The 14,739-nt window shown below is 37.0% G+C and overlaps 6 protein-coding genes across 6 annotated transcripts; 4 read left to right on the forward strand and 2 right to left on the reverse strand.

The window, feature by feature from the left end:
- Nucleotides 1-400: 400 nt before the first annotated feature.
- L201_001372 (uncharacterized protein) lies at nt 401-922 on the reverse strand (the record flags this gene model as incomplete). The annotated part of the gene is made up of 1 exon (XM_066217161.1): nt 401-922. The coding sequence occupies one exon, from the start codon at nt 920-922 to the stop codon at nt 401-403; it is 522 nt and encodes a 173-aa protein (XP_066073258.1).
- A 1,007-nt stretch (nt 923-1,929) lies between these two features.
- Nucleotides 1,930-2,838, reverse strand: L201_001373 (uncharacterized protein; the record flags this gene model as incomplete). The annotated part of the gene is made up of 1 exon (XM_066217162.1): nt 1,930-2,838. The coding sequence occupies one exon, from the start codon at nt 2,836-2,838 to the stop codon at nt 1,930-1,932; it is 909 nt and encodes a 302-aa protein (XP_066073259.1).
- Nucleotides 2,839-4,421: 1,583 nt separating this feature from the next.
- On the forward strand, nt 4,422-5,529 carry L201_001374 (uncharacterized protein; the record flags this gene model as incomplete). Its single annotated transcript, XM_066217163.1, has 4 exons — nt 4,422-4,493; nt 4,763-4,898; nt 4,997-5,202; nt 5,326-5,529. 4 exons carry the CDS (start codon nt 4,422-4,424, stop codon nt 5,527-5,529), a joined length of 618 nt encoding a protein of 205 aa, XP_066073260.1.
- A 1,653-nt stretch (nt 5,530-7,182) lies between these two features.
- Nucleotides 7,183-8,628, forward strand: L201_001375 (uncharacterized protein; the record flags this gene model as incomplete). Its single annotated transcript, XM_066217164.1, has 6 exons — nt 7,183-7,228; nt 7,421-7,581; nt 7,678-7,831; nt 7,922-8,253; nt 8,373-8,505; nt 8,573-8,628. The coding sequence occupies 6 exons, from the start codon at nt 7,183-7,185 to the stop codon at nt 8,626-8,628; spliced, it is 882 nt and encodes a 293-aa protein (XP_066073261.1).
- Nucleotides 8,629-9,968: 1,340 nt separating this feature from the next.
- L201_001376 (uncharacterized protein) lies at nt 9,969-12,507 on the forward strand (the record flags this gene model as incomplete). Its single annotated transcript, XM_066217165.1, has 5 exons — nt 9,969-10,407; nt 10,556-10,672; nt 10,734-12,109; nt 12,222-12,326; nt 12,415-12,507. The coding sequence occupies 5 exons, from the start codon at nt 9,969-9,971 to the stop codon at nt 12,505-12,507; spliced, it is 2,130 nt and encodes a 709-aa protein (XP_066073262.1).
- A 971-nt stretch (nt 12,508-13,478) lies between these two features.
- On the forward strand, nt 13,479-14,436 carry L201_001377 (uncharacterized protein; the record flags this gene model as incomplete). Its single annotated transcript, XM_066217166.1, has 3 exons — nt 13,479-13,573; nt 13,658-13,813; nt 13,956-14,436. 3 exons carry the CDS (start codon nt 13,479-13,481, stop codon nt 14,434-14,436), a joined length of 732 nt encoding a protein of 243 aa, XP_066073263.1.
- Nucleotides 14,437-14,739: the final 303 nt, after the last annotated feature.

Raw genomic sequence — 14,739 nt, forward strand, 5'->3', positions numbered from 1 at the left:
TAATCCTTTGCAGAAACAATTGAGGAAGCGCTTCACAGTAGTGAAGTGAAACTTGTCTCATGTTACATATGTAAAATCCTGCTTAAATCTCCTTTAACGGTCAAGTCCCACAGCAACGGTACTCTCATGACTCGAGATATTATTTATTCTGAATGGTGATCTTATACCGTATACTGTAGTCATATCAAAACACGAAAAAAGATCTCGGATTTCCGGATGCGCCAACACAAACGTCTGATTGATCCTACATGCAAAGGAAGGTTTCTGGTGAGCTGAAAGCGAGCGTGCTTTCCAATTTTTAAAAAGCCACCCTGCATTCCTCTCTTGAACGGATGGAGCTGATTACCAAATCACTGCCATATATCGAAAAGTACTTGCACAAAATGATATTACGATACTCTTATACGCCTTTAAACTTATCTCCGCTAGATGCAGAAGGATCAATATCACTAGTTGTGATAGATACGACAGTTCCACCTTGAGTACTCGCAGTTTCTTCGGAAGCATCCGTAAATTGTGAAAAGTCTTCTCCTCTACTGGTACCTTGACTACTTCTCAGTCTATCAAGTTCAGCTTGTAATTCACTATTTCTATTTTCAGCTTGAATTCTTTGACGCTCGGAAGCTACAAGCGCTCCTCTAGTGTCTCCCAATTCCTTGCCGTTAACAATAGCTAACACTCCTAAGCCAACACAACCTACAAGCGCACCTCCGATTACCATGGTGGAGTTGGAAGGTCTTCTTGAGGACCAGCGAGTATCGTTACGAATAGAATCAGTTTGAGCATTTCTCTCAAGATCGGTTGATCCTTCATTAGTGGCAGTGTCGTTTCTACCTTCCGGAGTGAGAGAATCCAATCGATATGCGTCACTGAAAGGGTTTGGCTGAGTAGCTGAAGGACGTCTAGGAGAGTTGGAAGACATCTTGAATGATTTTCTATTGGTAAGTTAGATGGTTGATGAAAAGATTGAGATGATGATGGATTAGAAGAGTGATCAGAGGAACTCATTATCTGCTCTTTATATATGATCTAAATGAGTCGTTTTTTACGCTTGTACTGACTGACCTTGAAACCCTTTTTACCTCTTTTCATGAGTGACGATATAAAGGTGAGGTGCATCTCCTTCTCCATCACCCACTCTGCACTTACTTTGTGCTTGATAAGCGAGGTTGTCAAGCGAGGTGAATTCATGACATTTTCCAAGAAGGATGACGCTCAGATCTTCGAAAAGTCTTTTGTTGTTGAAGTTTAGTGACGACGTTTGATGTTCCGCCACACTGAGAATCTGTGGATCATGATTTTCTCTCAAGGGTGTTCAGCAGGCTTTGGTATAGCGGGTGAAGAGCGTTTCAGACTATCAAGTTCCTTATATGGCACATGTTAGTAGGCTACATAACAGAAACATCGTATAAAGTTGTCTAAGCAGCTCAGAAGACTAACATCTTTTCATTTATTCAATTCATCGCTACTCGAAACGTATCTCCTGTGTATCATGATGTCTCACGCGTTCCTGGATATGAATGGATATAAAAGTATTTTATTTGGTATTGATAAAGGAAGGACATCAAGTACAACCTTACGGATATCTACACACAGTTTTGCGTCATAAGTGCATAGTATCCGACCACCTGTATGTTTGTACATTCTGTAGACGCTACTCTTTGATTACCTTTACTCTAGTAGCAGGCTTGTGAACTTCACTTTTAGGTGTATATTACAGTTTATGACATGTGATCACATGAAATGTCATATGAAACTCTAGATGCAACTCGTAAATACAACTTTACAACGGTGGAAGGATTAGACCGCGTGTGCTGTAGTGCAATGCATTTTTGAGATTGCCCCTGCCGTACCAACATTGAAATCATACAGACTACAGGTATAAAATACATATTTGTAGGTAGGCATCAAGGAAAATCTAAATATCTCCTACGCTGCGAAGGATCTGGCTATTTTGAAACCATCTCCAATAAGTTCTCTTTCTGTAAAATCAGATTGTTCTGAGCTTTGGGTATTTGATTTGGTTTTAGTATCATACCAATATATCTTTGTATCTTTTTCGGTATCATCATTATCATCATGGGTATCTCTTGACGTAATTTTAGAAATCAGAGTATCTAAATCTTTTTTACTAATATCAAACGTATTGAATTTGATATCTTGGTTTACTTCTTCTTCTTCCACTTTTAAAGATGGATTTGGTAAATTCCATTCAGGATGATTTAATTGTAAATCTTCATAAGCTGATTTAAATGATTCTAATTCTTTCCATTCTTTTCTCTTATGACAAACTTCTTCTTCCATTTCATCTTTTGATGTTTTACTATTATTAGTAAATAAATCATACATTACATATCCCATTCCACCAAATAAAATTAAAGCTGATCCACAAATTAATATTGAATGGGTTTTAGGATATTTTTCTTCAAATTTTCTATTATCATGTTTATGTTTATCATGTTCATGTTCATGTTCATGTTCATGCTCATGTTCATGTGAATGTTCATGTTCATTTGTTTTAGTTGATAAATCTATACCGAATCTTGTTTTTAAAATATCCGTTATGGTTGATAAAGATGGTTGAATAATTCGATCTTTCAAAAATGATTTTTTAGATTCAGCTAATTCTTCTTCATATACTTCTCTTTGCTTGATATAATGATCATATAATAATGGATGATCAAATATACTTGAATAAGGATTATTGGAGTATAAAAGTGGTTCAAATTCATAATCGTTAATTATAGTACCACTATGACTTGCACCTTGTGTACTACTTTCACCGACACCGTAATGATGGTGCTTATGGTGATTGTGACTATGTGTATGAGAGGACATGTTTTCGTATTTTTTCCTTTTAATTTACTCTGATTCTATTAACGGAAAAAACAAGATGATTGAATGAATGCTTGAAAGAACAAGTTCTACTAGATTGAAATTGAAGAAGAGACGGTAAAGTTGCAAGACGGCCGCAACAAGCGTTGTCATGAATATCACCTTATTTATATATATATTTCATCTATGTTTGCAACTTGGGCATGATCGTACTTATCGAAGAGGAGTACTAGTCCGGTACTGAGAAAGGAAGGTGTTATTCTTCCGACGTTGAAGCTTGACAGAAGGTGGATTGGGCGATAAACATCCTTTCTGTCTTCAATCCTCAATAATCGCCACGATAACTTTGAGAAGTACCCTTCTAGCTTTGGTTTCAAGCCTGCGAGGTGTAGTATCAGTGGCAAGACTTCATGATCACTGTCCGACAGGGTATTGTCGAACTTGGAATCGGACTCAGTGGCACGTAATTCAGTGTGCCTCTAGCGGATAAGTATTCTTACTAGATGCATCTGAACGAGAAACCAATTTCGTATACTTGAACAAGACAGTAATGGTGCATACCTTGGTTAAATATAAATATGGTTTACCTATCTAACTAAATATCTAATGGTATATAAAGAATGTCAAACAAGAATTGGACCCTTCTCCACAATTGAAATTTTATTCAAAAAGAGAACGGTCCACCCAATCGCGTTTGATTTTTTGTTGAAAATTTGGTCTCTTCTACGATAATGACGGCCAACTATTCCAAAGAGAAAAATCCTAATAATTATATAAATCGGGATAACGACTCAATCGTTAAATTGAGGATCCACAATAAATATAACGTTTATATAAGGGGGAAAGTCGGTGCTTTTGTGTAGATTTCTACAAATAAACAAGGTTAGCATAAAGTTCTGATTTTTAACTGTATTATCAGATGTGTGATCTGATTTGCATATCAAGATGTACCAGTAACAGCTTTAACAAGCTGAATGACAGGATATACAGAAGATGATAAAAAGTATGGGTCTGACTTACTTATTAAGCGTTTGTTAAGAAGAAGAAGAGAAATGAAATTATGAACAATCTCAAAATCTCTTAACCTAGTCAGTGGGGTCGTGTATGCAAGCAGTATACAAAGAGATTATCGAAAACTATTTTAGGTCTAAATGGGTAACTGATATAAATGATGAACATGCTGAAAGAAGTGATGCCACATCAATAAATGCTATATCGGCGTTTGTGAAAAACGAAATTGCCGAAATTTGTTTCCTTGCCATAAGAATCACTCCACCATAGATAGCAAGATTAGAGGTTAGACGAGCTATAGTGTATAGAGTGCAAAAGCAGCTGTTGGTGTTTGATGCATGGTGCTGTATACTGCTTGCTCTACTACCCTTACTCACCACTCACCAGGCAGGTTTGCGGTTTCGACAATTTTGGTGAATTTCATGATTTGACGAATTTTACACTTGTTGTTGTTATCCTTCTCCTTCATCCATCAAGTCAGCTGTGGCCGAGGTGTGTATCATCAATATTACTTTCAGGTTCAACGCATAACTGATATTCTTTTTATCTTATCATTCGAATAGTAAACTTTCAAAATGGTCAAGCACAACAATCAATTACCAAAAAACCATTTCCACAAGGATTGGCAAAGACGGGTCAAGACATGGGTTAGTTATAGTTTTAGTTTTAGTTTTGATCGTTGTTTGCTATATGGAGAAGGTTGGATGTTAGAGGAATAGAAGAAGTCAATCGTAGCATGTTGAAGAATGGTTTGAAGAAGAAGTAATAGTGGATTATCGGGTTAGCCTATAATCATCAGGCAAGCGCAAACTACAATCTAGAAGAGATGGAATAGATGATATAAATGGAATACTTGGATATTAAAATATACATTCCAAAGGATAGTTGCTGATATATTCATCGTCTGTTATGATAGTTCGACCAACCAGGCAAAAAACACTCAAGAAGAGTCGCAAGATCAAAGAAAGCTCTTGCTACCGGTGCCCAACCTTTACAAAAACTCAGACCTGCCGTTCGATGTCCTACTCAACGATACAACATCCGAATTAGAGGTGAGTTTTCGATTTGAATTTGGATCCAATCAATCGTAAAACAATTAATCATAAGGATGTTATACTGATTATACTTGTTTGTTTCCACTTGTCATTAGAGGGTCGAGGATTCACTCTTTCCGAAATCAAATTAGCTGGTATCAGAAAGAAGGAAGCTAAAGGTCTCGGTATTGTTGTTGACCACAGAAGAAGATCAAAGTCTGAAGAAGGTCAAACATTAAACGTTGATAGATTAAAGGAATACAAATCTAGATTAGTAGTTTTCCCAAGAAAACAAGGTAAACCTAAGGCTGGTGATGCTCAAGTGAGTTAAGAGTTTTTTTTGATCAAAAACCTGAATATGAAACATACATAGCATGATTCTATAATAACGCTTTTCGTCTATGAATGGTTATACTGACAAATGTTCTTTTTATCATTTGTTTAGGGTGATGATCTCACTGCTCACATTACCAGAGAATCTCTTGCTCTCCCAGCATCTTACTCAGCTGAAGCACCAAGAGCTATCACTGAAGAAGAAAAATCAACTCAAGCTTTCGTTGCTCTTAGACAAGCTAGAGCCGCTCAACGAAACGAAGGTGCTAGACAAAAGAGACTTAGAGAAAAAGAAGCTGCTGAAAAACAAAAATAAACTCATTCTATGATTTAAACTAGAATTGTTTGTATTTGGGTTATCATGAGTGGGTTTCTTTTTGGGGTAGAAAATCAAAATTTCCTGGGGGATGTGCATGAAAGGAATTTTGTATTCATTTTGCCTTTTCGCTTATGATCAAGGCTATGGATTGATGATGGAGGATCAAATTAATCATGACCAAAATAAACATGCACGATTTTTTCCTTTTCTCACAATTCACAATTTATTTAGAAAATATCAACACGTGCATTAGTACATCTAATTCCTTCGGATTTTTTCATTAATTACTAATGATTCGACTGATCATTGCACTGCTTATGTCGCAGCACTATCACAAATCAAGAGATCACTAATATCATCACACTTGATACTAATATTTGCTAACCCTTGTCAATGGAATACACGCGTAACCCCATGAATAAGTTTTTCGTATGCAATCCGGCAATTATACGTATCTGGCAATCTATCTATTGTGTTACTCATAGAACTTACTTAGGGTCAAATACCAGGGGAGAATCGATTGTTGATGTCCATCTTTCATCCTACTTGAGATCTAAGTATATTAAAATGATAAATGGGTGAACCATCAACTTACCTATCCAGCGATAAAGCCTTCCATATCCGTAGCGTCAAATGAGATACACATTTCGATACGCTCATCAATGTTATCTTTGGAATCCACAAAGTCAGATAATCAAGGGTTAATTGGGTAACGTGAAAAGGATTCACGTCATTTTCGGCTGATTGAAAACAGCATGATGAATCATTGTGGTATAACCTTCTTCGTTTATAGCCAGCTGAATAGTATAAAGTATAGAACAAAGATGCTGATTGGCTAACTTGAGTGCGTTCCGATACTAACCCATATAAGATCCGATTACATAGATGAAGATCAGTTTCCCGATAAACTATTAGATTACCTCACTTCACCGTACATCTCCGGGCAGATACACGATACAATATTACACCACTAGTACAGACAGTTTTACTTCTGCTCAAAATATGTAGAGTATAAACCTATGTCCAGTGGGAATGATCATATTATACGATCCATGTTGTAGATGCTGTAGGAATGTTCACTTCTCTGGCATGTTCATATAACCATCAGTATGCAAGCTGTCATATTTACGGTAAACCCGTTATGCCCGTTTATTAGAGAGATGACTTTTGCTGTTAAATGCGGGTCTGCCGCTTTTGGTGATCTAATCATGTTTGTATGATTGGGTGTAATATACGAAATGTAATGGTAGATTAGCGGGATCAAATGGGTTGATTAGATTGGGGAGGTGGGGACCCGTTGTTGTGTTTCAGGGATTGTTAATATCATTATCTCCCCAATTACTATTACTATTAGTATTTCAATCGATATCAGTTAGTTAGAGCGTTAGAGCGCGTGTATAGTCGTGTCATTTTGACATTATCATGTTGACGTTGGGGATGAATGCATTGATCTCTTACATTTTCATTTTGAAGCTCTTATCTTCTCTCTCTCTTCTTATCTTTCATAAGGATACCATTTCTCTTTTTCTCCATCAGTTAGACTGTTCGACTTGTAGTTTACTTTCTTTTTTAACTTTTTTTAAATAACTTATACCCCTTATTTTCTACAATTTACATCTAAAAAAGGATAAACACTTTAATTCATCCAAAATGGCTCCTATGGAAAAAGGTTTCTCATGGTCCAACATTGCTGTTGGTGAGTTATTTCATTCACACTGATAAACACTACACACTACGGGAGTAGGCAGACCATGGTTACGGTTAATATGTATAATATCATCACTTATACAATCAATACAAATGAACGATGATATCAAGCTACTCTCATCGAGGCTTTTCTTGAACTGCTAACTGCCATATCGATGCTGAGAATTTTGACATTACACAGGAGCAACAATGAACATGTTTGAAGTTACAACTTTAGGTCAACCTTTAGAAGTATTAAAAACGCAAATGGCAGCTAATAGATCTCAAACTATGGCACAAGCTTTTCAAACTGTTTGGTCAAGAGGTGGTATTAAAGGTTTCTATCAAGGTTTGATCCCATGGGTAAGTGAATGGAATTTCCAGCAATAAGCCATTCATTTCCTTGAAATTAGGATGTTCATCAAGGATAACGCTAATTATACTCGACTGTGTATATAGGCTTGGATTGAAGCTTCAACAAAAGGTGGTGTTTTGATTTTCACATCAGCTGAAATTGATAAATATGCTAGAAAAACTTTTGGTGTATCAGGTACTGTTGCAGGTATGCTTGGTGGTATTGGTGGTGGTGTAGCTCAAGCATATGCTACGATGGGTAAGTTATACTTTATTTATTTTATTTTGGTAAAACAGTTTAACGAAGGAATGAAATACTGATTAAGCGATTAAAAATGTATGCGAATAGGTTTCTGTACATGTATGAAAACAGTTGAAATCACAAGACATAAGCAAGCTTCAGCTGGAGCACCAGTTGAATCAACTTTTAAAGTATTTATGGATATTTATAGAAGAGAAGGTATTGCAGGTATAAATAAAGGTGTTAATGCTGTTGCATTACGTCAAGCAACAAATTGGGGTTCAAGATTTGGTTTTGCAAGATTAGCTGAAAGTTCTTTAAGATCAATTAAAGGTATAAAAGAAAATGAAAAATTAGGTGCATTAGATAAAATTTTAGCTTCTACTGTTGGTGGTGCTTTGGCTACTTGGAATCAACCTATTGAAGTTGTTAGAGTTGAAGTGAGTAATCCTTATTTGATCTACTACTCTCTGAGATATTCCTTTATTCCCATCTGTATCTCATCCCCTGTCTTATTGTCTTATGATCGCAGAAACTGATCATATGTAACTACAAATAGATGCAATCAGCTATTAAATCTCAAGATCCAACTAGACCCGCTAAGAAAACAGTTCTTAATACCTTGAGTTACATCTACAACACAAATGGTCTTAAAGGTCTTTACAGAGGTGTAGCTCCTAGAATTGGTTTAGGTGAGTTTTTCTTCTTTTCTTTTCGCTGTAACGCATCATCTGATTAACATATACCCCATTTTTACAGGTGCTTGGCAAACTATCTGTATGGTCTCTTTCGCAGATTACGTCAAAGCTGCGTGAGTCAACCTTCTTCCCACTCTCAGATTGACTTTTTCCATTAGACATGAGTACAGAGTGGACGAACTGACAATGAATCCTCCACATTACAGCATCGGAACCAACAAATAAGCAGTGATTAGATGATTCAGATCATTTCGACATCGTTCTAAAAAGCAAACAAAACACAAATATACAACAAAAACGATAATCCCATTCGACAAGTAAACATATGGCCTCTTCTCGTGATAGACAGAATACAGATGATAGTCCCCTTCTCAATCTTTTGCATATACATTTTTTTTGTAATTGATCATTTCTTCCTATCTTCTTTTGGTATTTCCAGTTTCATCAAAATCAATTCACTTAATCCTGATTATATTACCTAACGTGGAGTGCAATTGTGCAATAAAGATATATATATATATACTCTTGGTCGCTCTCAAACATAGACATGCATTGGAGATATTGAATATATAAATATAAATCTATACAAAAGAAAGAAAATGACTTTTTATACGCTAATCATAGTTTGGTCCAAAAGGCACTGCCACATGCTTAAATAGATATACTTGGCGCATTATATTTTGATCCCGTTAATCTTCGCGTATAATGCACGCGTCTACTGCTGCTGTAACCTAGAAACGTCAATTCAAGTCTGGCTTTACTTTCTTTGTTCTCTGTTTATATCCATTCAAATCATATTCATTTCCATTACCATATCAACCTTGACATAATCGACGATATCACATACCCATCCTCTCGAGCAGGTCTCTTGTTCAGCTTACAAATACACAATCAGACCTCAAGACGCTCACTTTATATACCTCCTCAGCTTTTATTGGTGAGTGGCGTATATGATAGAGATAGACTTGTACTTTATCATGATTGTCATATCGTATAATCATCTATTTGAATGGATGCAACAAATAGACAGAGAGAAGGCTGGATCAGATCGTACGAATTCATGATTGCTGACTTATCGCTATAACATTTTATGGTCATCCTCTTTTCTTACGAAATCGAACTTACTCTCTTGAACTTTCAATCATACTTGTGGTTTGTACCGCTTGGACCTTTCACTGCTTCCCCCGCACACACTCAACCTAGTATGTCTATGTTTCTATTCTGACTTCTGTATTCTCCATGTGTAATATGTCAGCGCTAAAATACCATCACACAGATCCTTCCATAAATTCCTCGTCAAATATTCACTTATTCACTTCATCCAATTCATTTTCCGATTAAACCATTATCGAAAGTAGAACAAAGGTGCAGGACCGATCTCATTACGGCTGGTCATCTAGTTTCAGCATCTCCATCTCCTCTTATACTTCTTTAGGGATTCTCAACAGTTAGTCAAAATGGCATCATCTACATTAAGACCTCATCGATCACCTTCACCTTCACCAGTGCCATCACCTACAATAAATCCAAGTAATCCAGCTAAACTAACTAGACAATCTTTAGGTCCACCATCAACTACACAAGGTGCACAATCAAAAGGATTTTCAGGATTAGGTATAGCTTCCTCTTCACCTTCACCTTCAGGTCCAACAACACATCCTAGACATGTTTCATCAGCTGCTTTAATGAATTCATCTAGTAATGGTTCAGGTAGAGAATCTTCTTATTCACCTAGACCAAGTTTAAATGGAAGTGGTTTAATGGGAAATGATCTTAGAGCTCAACAACAACAAAGAGCCGTTTCAGGTGGTCCAGGTTTTACTTTAGGTTTACCAAATGGTGGTAGACCATCTTCTGAATATATCCCTTCAAGAGAAAATGTCAGAACCCCTGAAGGTGAGTTATCGTTCAATCTAGAACACGATAATCCGTGTTTTTAGCTGGTGTTGGTAGATGGGCATCTGGATTGCCCCTTGATTCTAGCTAAAATCGTACGAACCTTCTTTCCTTGCATTCGAGCTCACCCCATTCATCTTCTCCATAGCCGAACAAATCGATCAATGGTTCAAACATCTCGCAAGTTGGGAAGCTACTCTTGAAGAAATGGCAGCTGCTAGTACAGATCAAAACTTTACAGAAGAGCTTGGAGCGATTGAACAATGTGAGAGATTTTCGCACAATTATCAATTTTTGAATATTTGCTAACTACTGGATTGCGACAGGGTTCCGAGTACTGTCAGAAGCTGAACGAACAGCCGCTCTTTATTCCCTTCTCCAACATTCTACACCAGTACAAATCCGATTCTTCCTTTCCGTTCTCCATCATATGGCTCAGTCCGATCCAATGACCGCTCTTCTTTCTCCAGCTCCATCTGGGCCCGGTCTTCAAGCTCAAATGGAACAAAAGCTCAACGCAATGAATCTCAAATCTCCCTCCGCTGGTGGTGGTAGTGGCTTCACCGGATCTCCGAATGCCAACCAATACCTCGCTCCTGAAGATCAAAAGGCTAAGAACAAACAAAATCGAATTTCAGCTCCTGGTACTTTACAACCCCTTGATAGATGGCAAAGTGGGCTCGATCAAGTCATCGAAAGAGGCTCTTCACCTGGTTTAGAGTCAACTGGCTCAAGTAGAGGCAAATCACCCACTCCTGAACCTCGACCTAAATCAACTGATTTCTCAGGTCAAGCCAATCAACCCAGAAGAGAATCATCAGGTTTTCAAAGATCACCTCGTCTCTCTGCTGGTGGTGTAGGTTTAGGTATCGGACAACCCGAAGGCCTCCCTCACAGTCAATCACCTATGACGTCGCCTTTCTTGAATAACGGCAGTTGGGCAAGTATGGTCAATACACCTATGGTACCTGGATTTATTGATCCTAAGATGGACAACTTGACTCAAGCATTGAACATGGCAAATTTAGGATTAGGAAACCCCAATAAAATCCCACTAGAAGATGCAAGGAAATTCAGAAGAGCTACTCCTGGTACTACATCTCGAAATGTTTCTGGTGCATACAACGATGATGGTGATATGATTAATCCTCGATCCAATCAACCTGGATTCAATAATACTACATCACCATTACTTGGTGGAGGTGGATTAGGGGGATTTGCTAGATCACCTGTACTTGACCAATTCAATGCTTTAGGTGGATTAGGTTTAGGCGCAGATCCAAATACTTTAGCAGGATTAGGAATGAACTTTGCTAATCTTCCTGCTGTTCCAGGCGGACTAAATGCAGCTCAACTGATGGCAATGCAACAGTTACAAACTGCTGCTTCTTTCGCTCAAGGTGGATATGGTGGTGGATCACCTAATTTAGGTGTAAATAACAATCAATACAATAACAATAACCATCAATCAAGAAATGGTAATAGTAATAACAGAAATAACCATAATCACCCAGGTAGAAAATCACCAATGTTAGGTGGTAATGCTTCAGCTAAAAATTCGCCTGCTGTAGGTAGTTCCGGTGCAGGTACTTCTGGAGGTGGAGGTGGCGCAGGTGGTGGTGCTGGTGTTGCTGGTCCTGATGATGTGGATCAAAAAGTTTTAGAAGATACTGCTGGTTGGTTAAGGGTTTTGAGACTCCACGTAAGTGATAAGTGATGCTACAATGTAATCAACGGCATACATCCGCTATTATTCATTACGATTCTTTTTGTTATGCCTAGTTTACGCTAATCTAAATTACTCCTATATTTAGAAATACACGCCAAATTTCGAAAAAACATCATGGAAGGAAATGGTTGAAATGAATGATCAAGATTTACAGGATAAAGGTATTTCTGCACAAGGGGCTAGAACCAAGGTGAGTTAGTCCATACATATTGAAAACTGTCTTGTTGCCGTAGAAGCTATAGCGTTTACTAATCCATCTTCTTTTTATTGACTTCCAGTTCCTCAAAGTGTTCTATAACGTTAGAACCAAAATGGATATGCCTCATCCGGATGGTCAAGAAGAGTATGCTCCAGGAGGAAAAGACAAATAAAATTAGAATCAAGCTTGATGCTTCAGGATTCTTTGTTTGGTAAAAAAAAACGTCAAGGTTATGGGAGTTTGAATAATATGGTTCATTATAAGCAACTTATACAAAACAGATTAGCGGCAGGTTTAGGTAGTCTGTTTGAGACATCAACGAGTATCAATCAAGATTCAAAAATAATTCACGATTCTCTTTATTACATTTCATACAGCTATTTAGATATCAAAATTTACCAAATTTGCTTGTGATTCGATATATCTTTTCCAAAGTTTTTCGAGAATTCATCATTACTATGCTAAGCGGATTGACGGCAACCTCTTGAACTGGCAAGTCGTGCTGTGCTGCGATGAACAGATCAAAGAAGGCTAAATCTCGAGGAACTCGCTGGTGAAAGCTTCGCGGAAACAAGGGTAAAGAGGAAAGAAGAAATGACTGATATGTTACAGATTCACCGGCCATGCAAGGTGAGTAAAATGAACTACTGAGAAGTTCAGTGACGTTGTGCCAAGAACGAAGGATCCTATGATTACACACAAGGGATACCAATTCTTCATTAGAATGAAAAATCTCGCTTTTGTCATATTTCATCATCTGCATACGATAAACTGATACAGTACATCTAGAATGGCTAATCGCATCATCACCAAAGTGCAGTACTAACTTATTGTTGACATGAGAAGTCCTCGGAAGGCTTGTTGCTTGAACGTCAATGAAAGGTTGTACGATCATTCACCTTACATCGTTGAAACACCTTGAAGAATACGATATATAGTAAGAGGTTAAGATTATCAATGATGCGTCTACTGTGCAGATAAGAAAGAAGACCCAATACAGTACATTACATATAAATAACTTGGATTTCCCCCAATTTTCATTCCGATTTCTTCTCAGTTTATCAACTGCTTCATCCCGTAATCAGCACATTTCACCTGATCTACTACTCTTACTGTACACACGAGATCCTCACATACTTCAGTATGTCAGAGAAATCAACGACTTACCCTAATACTACTCATACAATCAGGAATGGTGATTTTGTTTTAACCATTGACGATGATACCCAATTCAACGAGTAAGCTTGTTAAAGCACATACAGCATAAAATCAATGTGAACATCAGACAGTCTAACACTGTTTTTTCCTTGAATCATTTGTAGCGATGATAAGTATATTGCAACAGATCAATCAGGTCACAGATATGGTATAAATGCTAGATATGCTGATAACTTTGTTAATTTGGTCAAATCATATTTAAGTTTTTCCTCTAATGGTAAATCGAAATCAGGTAGATCAACCCCTACAAAAGGAAATGCGTAAGTTTCTGATAAAATTTTTGAGACTCTTCGATTTCTCATTTTGTTCCGGGTCAGAATAAAGCAACCACCTCTTCGGAAGAATCCTAAGGATGTTCCTTTCAACTACTTTACTAATGAGCATTTGATCTTTTTAATACAGTAGTGGTTGGAGTCATGTATGGAATATCAAAAGGCGAAAAGAATCAGATTTAGAAAGTCAAATTACTAAACAAGATAATTTTGAAGAAGAAGAGAAAACCAAAAAGTTTCATAGAAAGATGATGACATTACAAAATTTACAAGTAGCTAGTATGTTATTCAGTGGAATTGCAACTTTGAATTTAATTAGAAGTGATATCAAACTTATGGGAGAAAAAAATCAATTACTGGAAGAGAATGATCAATTACATATTGAATTACAAAACATACAAAATGAATTTAACAATTTTATTGAACATCATAATAATATGATTCAAAATGGTGGATGTATAAGTGAATATGATGTGAATAGTAACCTTGCACCAACTCATGAAGCAACAACTATTCAAGTTACACCTTCTCTGAATCATGATAAAGAGAAAGATCAAGAGAAGCAAAGACTGTTATTTGATTATTTGGATCATATTGAACCATTAGATTAGGACTGGTATCAGACAGCAGAGTACTAGTACAATATCAACTGTCCACTTCTCGGATGAACGGAAGTCTATTACGATACTCGAGTATGATATCTGTCCTTCAACCCCGTGCATTGCTGTAGATATACACTTGTTCCATGTTGACTGTCTCATGCATATTGATCACTATATTTGCAGCGATATTCTAATTTGAATCGTCCGCACCTGCGTTATCATACATACAATATATACATATATATGTATTACTGTTGAATCTAATTTCGATGATGATTGAGATCAGTCTATCAATAAAATCAGAGTTATCGA

Source organism: Kwoniella dendrophila, chromosome 1 (genome assembly GCF_036810415.1).
Source record: "Kwoniella dendrophila CBS 6074 chromosome 1, complete sequence".
NCBI classification, from domain to species: Eukaryota; Fungi; Basidiomycota; class Tremellomycetes; order Tremellales; family Cryptococcaceae; genus Kwoniella; species Kwoniella dendrophila.